The sequence below is a fragment of the Otolemur garnettii genome, unplaced genomic scaffold (assembly GCF_000181295.1).
Source record: "Otolemur garnettii isolate 467f Iridium unplaced genomic scaffold, OtoGar3 scaffold00031, whole genome shotgun sequence".
In the NCBI taxonomy this organism is placed as follows: Eukaryota; Metazoa; Chordata; class Mammalia; order Primates; family Galagidae; genus Otolemur; species Otolemur garnettii.
Window position 1 is genome coordinate 15,361,468 of NW_003852426.1, and position 14,116 is coordinate 15,375,583.

General features: G+C 37.4%; 1 protein-coding gene across 1 annotated transcript in view; it reads right to left on the reverse strand.

Annotated features, from left to right (window-relative positions):
* Positions 1-3,121: 3,121 nt before the first annotated feature.
* SUPT3H (SPT3 homolog, SAGA and STAGA complex component) overlaps positions 3,122-14,116 on the reverse strand; it is a 433,675-nt gene continuing 422,680 nt past the window's right edge. Inside the window, exon 11 of the mRNA XM_012804882.2 lies at positions 3,122-3,268. Coding sequence (XP_012660336.1) covers positions 3,227-3,268 — 42 coding nt within the window. The 3' untranslated portion in view covers positions 3,122-3,226. The remainder of the gene's footprint in view (positions 3,269-14,116) is intronic.

Genomic DNA, 14,116 nt, shown 5'->3' on the forward strand with positions numbered 1-14,116 from the left:
ACTTACCTCAAAATGCCATGTTTAGAAAGTCACACTTTCAAAGGTAAGTGAAGAGAGAAAGAGTTCTGTTTACTCCTAAATCTGCCCATCTACTTAAATCTATGGGAAAGTATCAAGTTCCCCAAAGAGGCTATTTATTTTTTGTTTTCAAATTCAATCTCTAAAAAACAAGGCACAAAATATAGAAAACTAGTTTTGTACATTCCCATTTGGTTTAGAGTAAAGCCTAATGTAAGAGAACACAGATTGTTTAATTAATACCATAGGACTTCTGAAGACGATTTTAATATATTACATGCTTTAGGATGTCTGTAATTAGCAACATTTAAAAAAATAAATTTACATGATCGTCAAGAATAAATATGCCACAAAACCCCAACGTGTCTTGGTAATATTCTTATGCAAACCCAGTGTGGTGCCGATCACCACATAATACCAGGCTGAAAATTAGGTACCCTGAATTCTTATCTCTGTTCTGTAACTAGCATTATTGAGTGATCCTGGGAAAGTCATTTCCTCTCCTTAGGCCATGTTTTTCCAAATATGTAAAATGAATGATTGTTCTCAATGATTTCTAAGACTATATTGTGCTCTAACATTATGATTTTATATAACACTTTAATTTTGAGAGAACTGTTTACTGAAGTCACATTTTCTGAAACTTTCCTCCTATAAATTTTTCTTTTTTTCCCTATATTTACTGCTTAAGGAAAATTTATTTCACTGCAAATTTAGTGTTGTGGAGTCATAGAAAAAAACCTAATTGTAGAAAAGGAAAAAAAGAATTAAAAATATTAATACCAAGCAATTATGGGGACATCTAGGCTGGTTCAGGATAGACATAAATGACCTTGTTTTATTCTAAATTCAGCTCTCTGGCTTATGATGAAAAGTGAAAGGTTATTATATGAACTTACTGGGCAAAGCTAGATTTTATAAATAATTACCTGTCAGACTGTTCAAGATAGACAAACATATGCCAGACCAACAAAAACACAGACTTGTCAGATTTCTGAGAGAAATGTACATTGAGTCTTCCTTCTTTGGGACTATAATGAGATCAGGTAGAATAAAATGAAGGGAGAAAGACTAACTCTGTATTTTCTGTCTTGTGCATACTTTAAAATGTATAGTGTGGCAGAGGAAGAATTTTGATATGAAAAATTAGCCCCTGGGGGTTAGCCATCAAGTGGCGCCTGTGGCTGAGTAGGGCACCGGCCCCATATACCGAGGGTAGCAGGTTTAAACCCAGTCCAGGCCAAACTACAACAACAACAAAAAAATAGCCAGGCGTTGTGGCGGGCGTCTGTAGTCCCAGCTACTTGGGAGGCTGAGGCAAGGGAATTGCCTAAGCCCAAGAGCTGGAGGTTGCTGTGAGCTGTGACACCATAGCACTCTACCAAGGGTGACAAAGTGAGACTCTGTCTCAAAAAATAAATAAAAAGAAAAATTAGCCCTTAAAAATTTTATACCATCTCTAAGCCTGGCAAAGCAAAACCAAATACAAAAAATGCTGTTATTTTGAAAGTTAGGATGTTTATTGCAGGCTTATAATTTTCTATGATTAGGGATGCCAAGGGAAATAAGAATGATGATAAAAGAAAAGTTTAATCATATATTCTAACAAGCACAGATGGCACATTAAAACCCTGTGGCAACTTTTCACTATTACATATCTGCCCTTTTTACTGTATTTTTTTAATTGTGTGTGTTTTTTTTAGACAGAGTTTTACTTTGTTGCCCTTTAGGTAGAGTGCTGTGGCCTCACAGCTTACAGCTACCTCAATCTCTTGGGCTCAAGTGATTCTTTTGCCTCAGCCTGCTGAGTAGCTGGGAGTACAGGCACTGCCACAACACCTGGCTATTTTTAGAGACATGGTCTTGCTTTGGCTCAGGCTGGTCTCGAACCTGTGAGCTCAGGCAATCACCCCCTGCTCCTACCACCTTGGCTTCCCAGAGTGCTAGGATTACAGGTGTGAGACATCTTTCCTGGCCCTTATTGTTTGTTTTTGACATACAATTTTCTTCTCAAAGAATTGCCATAGAACAGGTAACTATCATTTGATCATCAACAAATGTGAACAACATAGCATTATCATATTAGGTAATACAAAGATTTGGTCACAAGAAAAAGAATCTTTCATGTTTCTCATTTCTGTGTTAATTGTTTACAAAGTTTATTTTATGTGTGTATAAAAACCATGATAAAAGTAAAATTATACAAAACTTCCACAGAATTAAAGAAATAACTTCCTTTTCTGTAACTCAAGTTCAATCAGGAACTGCACAAGTACATCTGCTGTATTTTGGTTTGTTTGCAGGAGTTACAGTTTCTCATTTACTGGAGAAGGTAAGAGGCCAAAAGGGCAGCTCAGCTGCTTACCAGCAAGACATTACCCAGCCCACATTTCCAAGCTAGGTGTGGTAGTGCTTTGAAGGGAAGAAGCAAATCACTCTACTTCCTGGCTATTGATGCTGATTACTTTGCTTCTAAATAGGGATGGCATGTGCAGGAGGGGTGAGCCCGGGATTGGGATTGGCGGAACAAGAAAAGGAGGCAAATGAAGATGGAGGAAGAGGTTCTTTGTGAAGAAAACACACAAATCGGCAGACGGCAGGAAGGTGGGAAAGGCGGCACTGACAATGACACCAAGTAAGTGGGGTGAAGAGGAGATAGGACAGGTAGTTCATTAGATTGGTTAGATCTTCAATTAGTGTCAATCTATAAAATGAACAGTTTCTGAAATACATGTAGATACAGTCAACAAATGTTGGAAAATGATGATGGTATAATGGAAGGAGAAGACTGTCCTGTTTCCTTTATCCCAAACCTGGATTATAAAATGTGCCAAATAAAACATAGACTAAACACTGGCATGTGGCAGGGGAGGGCACTGCTTTTAAAATGTATCAGCCGACGGCAGTAAATCTACTTTCATTTAAAATTTCAAAATTGTGTGACCTGCATTTTTGTCCACCTACACACCGTCCCAAACATCCTGCCATTAATTAGCTAAGTGGCCCATCTAGTAAACAAGACTAATCATTGAGGGGGCTGGAAAAGAGCAGGAGTCAGCCAGTCAAAGATGATAGTCACAACAAATCAGCCCACTCCCTAGGATACAGAAAAAGTAAACTTGTATTTTATTTTGTTTGAGGAGGGGAGAAGAAATCACCTTCATGTAACATTGTCTTTCCTGTTATTCCAGGCACAGGCACAGTCACATCAGCAGGCCAGAAAAGCCATCCCATTTCTGCGGTAGGCGCTCTGTCAAGGAAAAAGAAATCTGCAATGAATTATCACATCAAGTCAAACAAGGAAAGGAGGCAAAAAGCAAGCAGCCTTCTTCCTGTTTTTAGACAGGCTACAATAGAATAGAATGCTTAATCTGAACATTTTGGTGGCAAAGCTATAGCAACCATTCTATTAAAAAAAGTCAGTGTGGTTAACAAGTGGTTGGTGTTTCTATTTTTGGGAAGTGGGAGATATGCAAAAGAAGACACTCCATTTTGTTAATTGATTTGGCTTGGTTAGGCCAAGGAGATGTGTTGAATCTGTTGTTTTTTTTATAAACATGTGTTCTCTATTCAACATGCTCAAGAATCACTTCTAAGTATCTTAATAGTCTATAAATTACTGACTCATTTTAGCCTTCCCAGGCCTGATTTATAGTCTGAGTGAAAAGTTATGGGAACAGACATTAATAGATTACCCCCTAAAATATGATGATCTCAAAGGAGTTCTGTACATTATAGATACTAAACGCAAATCTTATATAATTTTTATGCACCTACAGACAGTGTACATATGGATGTGCATAGTGGGGCAAAATATTCTCCTAAAAGAAAATGGGAAATGAATTCTAATTGTAATAATGTAATACATTCCAGTAAAGAAAGCAAAATTAAATGCTTTTCATTCCAAGGGATATATTTTACACTTCAGAGTTAGAAGAACTGGTTGGCACAGAGCCTCTATAACTTGCTCTGGATCTCATTTTAAGACCCAGAGTACAGCAGAACTAAAATTCAGGACTCAGGAATAAAACTGGCATATTTTTCATTATTTCATCTAGTACTATTCACAATCAGATAATTACCCTCAATTAGATGGTATTTTTCTATACCCTGTTTTCAGAAAAATGAAGAAAATGATAAAATCATCTCTTATTAGGGATTTCCCCCCCCTAACTGGCTAAAGGTCAGTGACTCTGGAGCTGTTCCAGAGTCTATTTACTTTCAGCCCAATAACTTTACTTTGAACACCCCTACTATAGGAAATACAGAAAAACCTTTTATCATGAAGATAATGCTATGGAGGTGGTGAAGAGTCTTAATCTTAAGAACTGATTCAACTGCATTTGTAATTATACTAAAACAGGCAGTATGGTCCAACCTTTTTAGAAACTTGCATCAACATGAGGTGAAGCAAATATGGTTTCCTGGATAACCTTCTGTTAATTATAGAATTCAATGAACTTGAAAACTCTCTCTCCAAATATCCCACTTACAGAGGATTTACTGTGGTTGTCAGGCTTGGGAGCTCTGGCTGAAATTTCATTGGCTGGTTATGCCGTTACCCAGTTCACTCTGGCTCAGTGGAAGGAGGATGAGAGAACAGTGGCACATTCCAAGCTTCATTCTTCAGCACTTTCTCTGTGAGTTCGTTCTTTACTCTGGGAGTTTTCGTGTTGTAGAATACTTCTGGATTGAAGCAAACATTCTAACAAGGACTAGAAAGTTCCCACTCTACATCTCCTAGAATCATGCATTGGAGAGCAGTGTTAAATGAGTTCCTCGGAGAGCCACTAACAACTTGTACGCATGGATAGTGTGTCTTGCCACAACCACAGGCAGGGAAGCCTTAGGCTGTGAAACGCCCCCTACAACCATGGGTGCCTCAGAGAGGCTTATGCCGAAGTATTACTCTCAGCTTCTTGACCATGATATTTAAATTTTACAACCACAGTTACAACCTTTAACGTAAAATTAAAGCAGAGGAATGGAGATAATTGGACCAGGGAGCAGAGAAGAGAAGCATTCCTCCTAAAAGTAAATGGTTCAAGTGAGCCTTGCTTGAAAAAGCAGTAGGTCTAGGCTGAGCTCACCAGAGAAATAATCAGGTCCAGCTTTTCCAGGATGGGCAATATGAATAGTACTCATTAGTACTGAAAAGGTGACTTTTCAAAGATCAGTTCACCTTTATAGATGTTTTATCACTATTCTTTGCAAACAATTAAAAAAGATTACAAGCTTATTTAAAATTAACAACATAAATCCTCAAGAAAACCAAAATTTAGACATGACTCAGATTTCTGTAAAGAGTTCTTTCTATTCTAAAATAAAGAACAAACAAGCATGTGTAATTAGTGAAGAGCAATCTCAGCAAACCAAACCAACCCCCTGGTCTTCCACCCTGAGTCACAGCTTTTTCCTTTTGATGTACAAAGGATGTATGTTGTCTCTATGAGGCAATTATGGGAACATCACAAATTTGGCATCCTTTCCAGGATAAGCAACTTTACAGGAAGATGAATGAAGATAACTCATCTTTGTGTCAACTGTGAATTTCTCTCTACTTGTATTGCAGATGTTGAAACTAAATTTAACCATCACTTGGTGTGAGGGCCTTCTGGCAGCCACATTCTCATGAAATTTAAATAAAGTTCTGTTCTCAACGACCAGCTGTCCCTCTATAAATCTGCTGATAAGCTCAGGTAGTTTAGCATCTCTCAAAGTTAGCAGCAAAGATAATACTTAATGTTTTAAGGTCTTATTATAGGTCCCATTTGGGGGGTTTAAAATTGAGGACCCCATTTGTTGCCCAGGTTGGAGTGCAACAGCGGGGACTACAGGCACACATCACCACGCTTATCTAATTGTTCTATTTTTTGTACAGATGAAGTCTCAGCTGGTCCTCAATCTCCTGGCCTCAAGCAATTCTCCTGCCTTGGCCTCCCAAAGTGCTAGGATTATAGGCATGAAACAACACACTGGGCGAAGGACCTGATTTTTGGCATTCATTTATTCATTGAGCTCCAAATTCTGACCTATACCATCATGTTAATCTACCTAGGTAAGCAATATAGATTCCATATACTGTAGTGGGCATTAGCAGAGAAATTAATTCATAAGTATGTACTTTAAAAAGTAACTGTGACTTTGTATTTATTTATTTAGCTTTTCTGCAAACATAAAACAAACATGAAAGTCCCAGATTGGTTTACTTCTGTTTCTTTATGGATCATCATCAGTGGGTACTTCTAAGGACTATAAGCTAATATTAAAAAGCAAAAGAAGATAAATAAATGCCAAACTTATCCTGTATTTCTAAGTTAAATACTATATTGTGTGTCTTTATGCCATTTATCTATTAATCTAATCAACAAGGTGTTAACTACAGATATAAATCATCCCTACCCCAGTTTAGACTTCACATTTTATCCTTACTATTACCTTTCCTGATTCCTTTCTGTTTTCTCAAATTTTAAATAAAATAGTATAAGAATTTTATTGTATCAGTTTCCAAATTCCCTTACAAATACTTCATTTCTCAAAGGCCTCTGTAAGAGAATTTTGGTTTTATTGTCTGAATTCCTATAAATTTGCTTAATTTGATTTTAGCAAATCTTTACTGAGTTCTTAATCTGTGTAAACCATGGTGTGCTTGGTAGTACAAAGGACACAAAGATAAATAAGATGGTGCCTGCTTTCACCAAGCTTCTGATTTAACATTAACATTTTAACTACCATAAATAAAATGGATTGAGAGGTCATTCTGGGTGGGGAGGAAGGAGGGAGAAAACAAAGCAGCCTTTCTTTTTGTTTTTAACCACAACATTTAATTTCAACTAACATTTTAGAAAGGCATGAGATTTGTTTATTTCTCAAAGTAGGGAGGGGCAAGATTAAAAAATGCTGAGATACATGGATTTATGGTTTATGAAATACTTTCATGTCTGTATCTAATTTGAGCCTTGCCACAACTAGTAAAAAAGGTCTTCTTTTAAAGTAAAGTAACATGACTGTCAGGTGCAGTGGCTCACGCCTGTGATCCTCGCACTCTGGGAGGCTGAGGTGGGCAGATCTCTTGATCTCAGCCTGATCAAGAGTGAGACCCCTGTCTCTAAAAAACAGCTGGGCATTGTGGTGGGCACCTGCAGTCCCAGCTACTTGGGAGGCCGAGGCAAGAGAATAGCTTGAGCTCAAGAGTTTGAGGTTGCTATGAGCTATGATGCCATGGCACTCTACTGAGGGCAACAAAGTGAGACTCTGTCTCAAAAGAATAAATAAAGTGACATGACTAGTGAGGGGCAGATTTAGGACTTAAAACCTAGGGCTCATATTCTTTTCTACATTGTCTTACATCAAACAAACCAACATCCCCCTACCCCCAATCCGGCATAATGTATTTCACTCAGATTATCATAGACACACATATTCTCTAAATCCTAACAAACTCAATTCTTGCTAAACATCACTTAAAGGGTAAATTAAAATTTAATTTCAAATTTAAACTAGATCAGTGTAGTATAATACTTCAGAGTACAGAGATGGACCTTGAATCTAAATCATCTTTAATTTGGAGGCTTTCTCAACTAGTGCTTATTTTCAAACTAACAGTAGTATATACTATAGAACTGTGGTCCCTCATCCTGGGCCACAGACCAGCACCAGTCTGTGCTTGTTAGGAACCGGGCTGCACAGCAGGACGTGAGTGGCAGGCAAGTGATGGAAGCTTCATCTGCAGAAGAACATTGTGCATCCAGATCATTCTAGGGAGCTTTAAAAGAAGATACTCTGGCTCCAATTACTCAAAGTCAGTGGGTCTCAGGAAATGTAGGCTTTGGAATATTTTAGAAGTATCCCATATGATTCGGATCCACAGTGAGGGCTGAGAATGGTGGTAGTGTGAATGAGTATACCATTAACAGGACCCAGTAATCGTTTGTCAATAAATGGAACTCTTTTAGGCTCTGTCATGATTATGCAGTAAATAGTTATTTTTCAGTGGAAATCCACATGCTAGCATTCAATGGATTGAATGTGGAAGAGGCAGAGTGACTATGGGTCATCTCAACATCTCTCACATTTCTCATTTTCAGGCCATCTGTGGGCTAGGCTTTGTTTTCCTCGGTGGCATCTTCTGATGCTGAGATGCCACTGTTAAAAAGCATATTCTGTTTGTCACAACATAGTATTTAACACCATAATGGAAAAGGAACCTGGAAACTAAAGTTGAACAACGGGTCTTCAACAAAACCTTTGTGAACATCTAAAATCAGGGAACAACAGAACTTTGGCATTGGAAAGTATCTTTATGAATCCTCTAGCCCAGTTCTTAATGTAGCAGATGAACTAACTAATGCTCAGAGAGAATGACCACCCTGTGCTTACATGGGGAGAGCCCAGGGTTCCTGACTCACTCGGAGCTCTTTATGGAGGTTCTGATTTCACCTAAAGCTATGTGTTTAGCTCCTCTGGCCTTAATGGGGAAAACAGATGTAGAGAAAGAAATGGTTTTTCCAGATTATGAGCCCTTGAGAGCAGAACAAAAGTGAAGGGACTGGTGATGGTAGAGGGAGGGATGACTTAATGATGTCCCAAACAGTACAGCAGAGCAGTTAGAAGTCAGGCCATTATGAGCTTTTAGTTCTACTTCTGGCTCTTCTGCTCTGATTAGCTCTCCCTTAGAGAATCACTTAATTTCCTTGGGTGCCCAAAATAATAATTTTGATAAATGGACTAAATACCAAAATAATTAAGATAAACCTGGCTGAAAAGTTCTGGTGAATAGATCATGTTTAGGGCCTTACAGGGGTGACACACCATGTGTTTTTGTTAGTCTTACTAAGGTTATGCTCAGTGTTTGATTTAGGGTTCAGCAAATAATATGGCCTGCCTGGATGTGTTTGGAGTTGGCCAATTTGAGCTAAATCCAGCAGTAAAAGGGACAATAAAAAGATGTGAAGCATTCATTCACCTTCTCCCAAACTATCATCAACTCCTAATGAACTAAATGTGGGGTAGATTTCAGCACTTTGGATGATTTGTGGACCCCAGGACATTCCCTGGCTACCAAGAGCCTGTGATGTGCCTAAATGCTTTTATCTATTCCACAGAGATGGAAAGGGTACAGAGTTCTACAGCCACTGGGGTATCTTTGCTGGGAGGAAAAGGTAGGAAGTCAGTGGAGTAAATCAAAAACAAGAGAGTTTCGCTAGCCCTGACTTACCAAGTTAACCTTACTGTCTGGTTTACTGGAATACTCAGTTGAGCTGAGGTTGGGAAGAAAGGTACATTTCTGAATTCCACATATAAATGCTCTTTCACATGTCAGCTAAATTAGCCTCCCTATCTGCCCCACCCACTCCCAAGCTTTATAGTAAAAATCATTGTGCTTATAACTATACTTTTTCTCCCTCTCTTCTGGTAGCAGAATTGGAGATTATACCAAGTTATCTCAAATTCTTCTGCCCTCACATGCCCGAATTCAGTCCTGCTCTCTGTGGGGTCATTTGATTCAGAGTCCACATCCTCTACTGGTCCCTGTATTTGCCTAAGGAGATGACTGTGCCCTGAAAGACATATTGTTTTGCTTTCGTTCTATAAATCTTTGAGGCTCTGGAGCTTCATATCAAAGCTATGCAATAGCTTTTTAAAAGATAAAATATGCCCCTTTTCTTTGCTGGCCTTGTGTATGCGTGTGGGCAAGAGATTTAATTATAATGAATAAAGCTGAACGGTGGTCTAAGACTCTTAAAATCAAAGTGGGAATCATGGCTGAATTTCATTAGCAAACATAAATACAAATAGGCACATCTTGTTTGTACCACTGCATGTAACTTTTCCCCTTTTGATAATTTCACTTTAACTCTGATATTTCAGAGAATCTAAATTGAACCATATGATGTACAGCACTGTAATATGCAAGACTCTTCATTCCTTTTTGTATACTTCCCCATTGTTATAAATACCCTGTGAAAATCATGGAGGACAGTTTGTAAGATAGCAGAGCCTTGATTTAAAAACAGCGGAGGGGGCCCTGCCCTTTAAATGAGAGAGGTCTCCTCTGGCTAGCAGAGTGAGGAAGTGCAGGTAACCCAGAGCCTATAAATCTTGAGGAACTTGTCATTTTTATGCATAATTTTCTCTGCTAGGATTCTTTTTATTTTATTAAAAAATACTAACATTCGGCTTTTATGAATTCTTGGGATATTACTAAGTTGTTTTGGGATTCTGAATAATTTTAGTTATTAAAAATTACCATTTCTAATTGCCCAAGTCATTTCAAATTATATGATAGATGTGTTAAGAATTTTTATTGTTGGTACTAAGCAAAATAATTAAGTGGCTGATGCTAGCATTGTATTTTAGAAAAAAAAATACAATGTTTATTGTATTTAATGTTTTAAAAAACATTAAATGTTTAAAAAAATTATACAATGTTTTGTGTAAATGTTATTTTTAGAAATTTTATAAGAGACTATGTGTAAATTATTCTTTCCATGATGTATGCACTTCAATACATCTATGCTGAATAATTTAATGCCAATAATATTAAACTTTTATTCAGCTACTTTATACTATAAACAATCATAACACAGATGTCTGAAATTATTCCAAGCTGCAAATACATATAAGTACATATGTAAATGTGCCAGATTTGCAGGAGTTAGTAAGCTAAATAACAACTTCGGTGAAGACGGGGCTCAGCTCTAACAGTAGTTAATTCTCATTTCACTTGACCTGTAGCCTGTGGTAGGAAGGGAACCTGCTATTCTATTTAATCTGTGTATATCCAGAGTATAACCAAATGCTCGGGAAATAAGTTAAGATGTTTAATAAATAATCATCTAATGAATGAGTGAATTTGACTAGCAGGTAGCTTAGTTTCCTCTGGAAAAAGAAAAATGCTCATGTGTTCACCATGACAGCAGGGGCCGGGATAGTCTCAGTTTCTAAAGATTGGGCTTGGACCACATGTTCACCATTTCACAAGATAACCATTAGCAGCAGTTGTTAAGAAATATAAATTAGGGACCCTTGATAACCCAATATTAGCAACAATGCAAAGCAAATAGTTATTCTGATATTGGTTCTCAGTTCCCACTGGCAGCATTCTGGGATTCTCCTTATTGATTATCAGCCAGGAGTGAAAACTTAGTATCAATCAAGCCAACTGCATGAATTATTTGCCAGAAAAAGAGTATCAAGTCATCTAAAACAATAGCATTGTCAGATTATTTTGTTGAATATAAACATTTTAAGTTCAAATGCTCTGCAACTGAAAATTAATAGTAAGTTTATAGTAGATAATATAATTTTTTTTTTTTTTTTTTAGAATTTTGGTTCTGTGGTCATGTTCCTCAATTGTATTTTCAAGGTCTTAGACCAGGCATCCTCAAACTATGCCTGCGGGCCACACGTGGCCTGCCTAGGACATTTATCTGGCCTGCTGGGTGTTTTTGCCGCTGCTGCCTGTCCTGCTTAGCAGCTGTCCTGGGGCCCACAGTCTGGCTATCAACAGTCTGAGGGACAGTGAACTGGCCCTTTGTTTAAAAAGAATGAGGACCCCTGTCTGAGACAATACTGATACAAAAATAAAAAGAAAATACTGCTTCAATGGCCTTTGACACATTAAAAAAACACAACACAGGAATAAGAACTTGGATAGCAGTAGCTGTTTGCCAATGGTTAGTTATTTACTGTTTGGGCAGTAAATAAATTAAGGTTCTTGAGAATTCTTTAAACACAATGAATAGCACAAAATATGACATAGGAACAATTAGGAGACAGTAGATAAGAATATGTATGAGTCACATTTGGTAGCCACCTGAGAAGGTATATTTCTATACGTCACCTTAGCCAAAAAGCCACTCAGTGATAGAGAAGGTATATATATCTGTATGAGCCTACTTTTATTTATTTATTCAACAAATACAGAGTACAAGGTGCAGTGAATACAGCAGGATCACAGATGTGGTTCTTGTCTTCTGTGAATAGACTGATAGTAAAAATACAATCTGAATGAGAAATGACAAAAGCGACAGGAGCTATAAAATGAGAATAGTGTGTAATGGGCCAGATAAGAGGGCAGCAAACGTGGATGATGGTGATCAAGGAAACTTCTTGAAGAATAACACAGAGGAGACCTGAGTTGGGAATAAGTAGTGGGACAAAAAGTATTCTAGGCAAGATCAAGAGGAGAGACATCTTGACTATTCTTGTTCCCTAATGACAGTAGGCCAGTCAGTAAATACTAAATCCAAGGTACCAACTCAGACTATCCACCACAGAAAGGTTTATCAACATTGAGGTAAGAAATACTCATGTCACTGTAGTGCCCGTAGCTCAGTGGGTGGGGTACTGGCCACATACACTCAGGCTGGCAGGTTCAAACCCAGCCTGGGCCAGCTAAACAATGACAACTGCAACAAAAAAATAGCTGGGAGTTGTGGTGGGCACCTGTATTTCCAGCTACTTGGGAGGCTGAGGCAAGACAATCACTTAAGCGCAAAAGAGTTTGAGGTTGTTGTGAGCTGTGCCACCAAGGGCAACATAGTGTCTCAAAAAAAAAAAAAAATTCATGTCACATAAGCATTCAACCAATTCTTTTGAACCACTGCTTCAGGGCCTGATATAAACTCTTTATATTTAATTGGAATACTCTCTTGGCACTTATTTCCAAATTGAACTGTTGGGGACTGATGATGGAAGGCATGACTCTTCATGCCTCTGCATCTCTTCCCCTATAGTTAACGTGTTCTTGAGGCATTATAAACATATTCTTTTACCTTGTACATACATATATTATACACCTATATTTCTGTAACAGAGTTGTGTTAATGGAATTTGCCATTTACAATAATGTATGTTAGCCATTCTAAAATTTATCTCCAAAATGTCATAAATAACCAAAGTGTTTCCTCTGATGTGAAAGATTAATTTCAACAAAGCTGTCATATTAAATGCTAAATCTCATGAGGTATGGAACCATCCCAAGTAAGGTGTATTATTTATGTATTTGTGAGAGTGCTAATTTTATTGGGTATTATTCTAACTAATTTTAAAAAGTAGGCTTTTGGAGTTATAGTCACATGGATCTGGGTGATCTTGACCCAGATCACCCTTATCACAATGTTGTCCAAGCCAACTGTTTACTGGTCATATTGTCTTTCAAAAACAGTTAAAAGGTTTAGGTTTAGCACATCAAAAACAAATGTTCTTAGTTTCACTTTTACTTCTAACAAAAGTTATTACAATTAAAAGTACTTTTAAAAGAATGTTATTAGTCAACACCAAATTAACGAAATAGATCTTCAGAAGTCCTATGAAAAAGTCAATACCAATTTTAGACCAGAAAAAAATTCAATACCAATTTTAAAAAGTTAGTTGGAATTCTTATTCCAAACTGGTTAAAGTTATGATCAGAGTCATCTTTATGAAAGAACAGGCTCTTATACAGCGTGGCCCCAAAATTGCCCCTAAAATTGCTTACAGAAAATGGGAAATTGTGGCTAAATGTACCTTTATTTATAAAACATTAATTACAAAATATTCTCTACATATTGGCTAGCTCTTTGTAAAATTTTGTAAACATTTTCCCATTTTCCCTATGTATGGTGACTTTAGTGGTGACTTCTGGGACACCCTGTATTACAATAACTCTTACCATGATTTCTTGAAGACTGGCTAAATGAATTCTACCTTTATTCTTCTATTCATGTAGCACTCAAATGAAATGTAAGCAGGCATTCTATGAAATATATTCTCATAATATATAATCTCTATACTTAAATTAATTCAATGAATCATTTCAACTAGGTTTCAGGAGAAAAGGAGGAAAGCTATTTTGCAAGTGGACCCTAACTATGTCTCTCCAGTCCATTTGGTGGTGGCATAAATTGAGTAGGCTAGTCCTACCACTTTCAGGACCAACTGGCCTCTTTGCATGCAGCCAGTCTCTCCTTCATCAGAGTCATGGGAGGTGACTAAAGGTAAGTTAATGCATGAGTAATTGCCAGGAGAAAAGATGGGAGGAAAAAAAGGCTAAAGAAATATAGTATTTCAATCAAAGTCTAAAATTTGTAAAAGTGGTTTTAGTCTTCATATA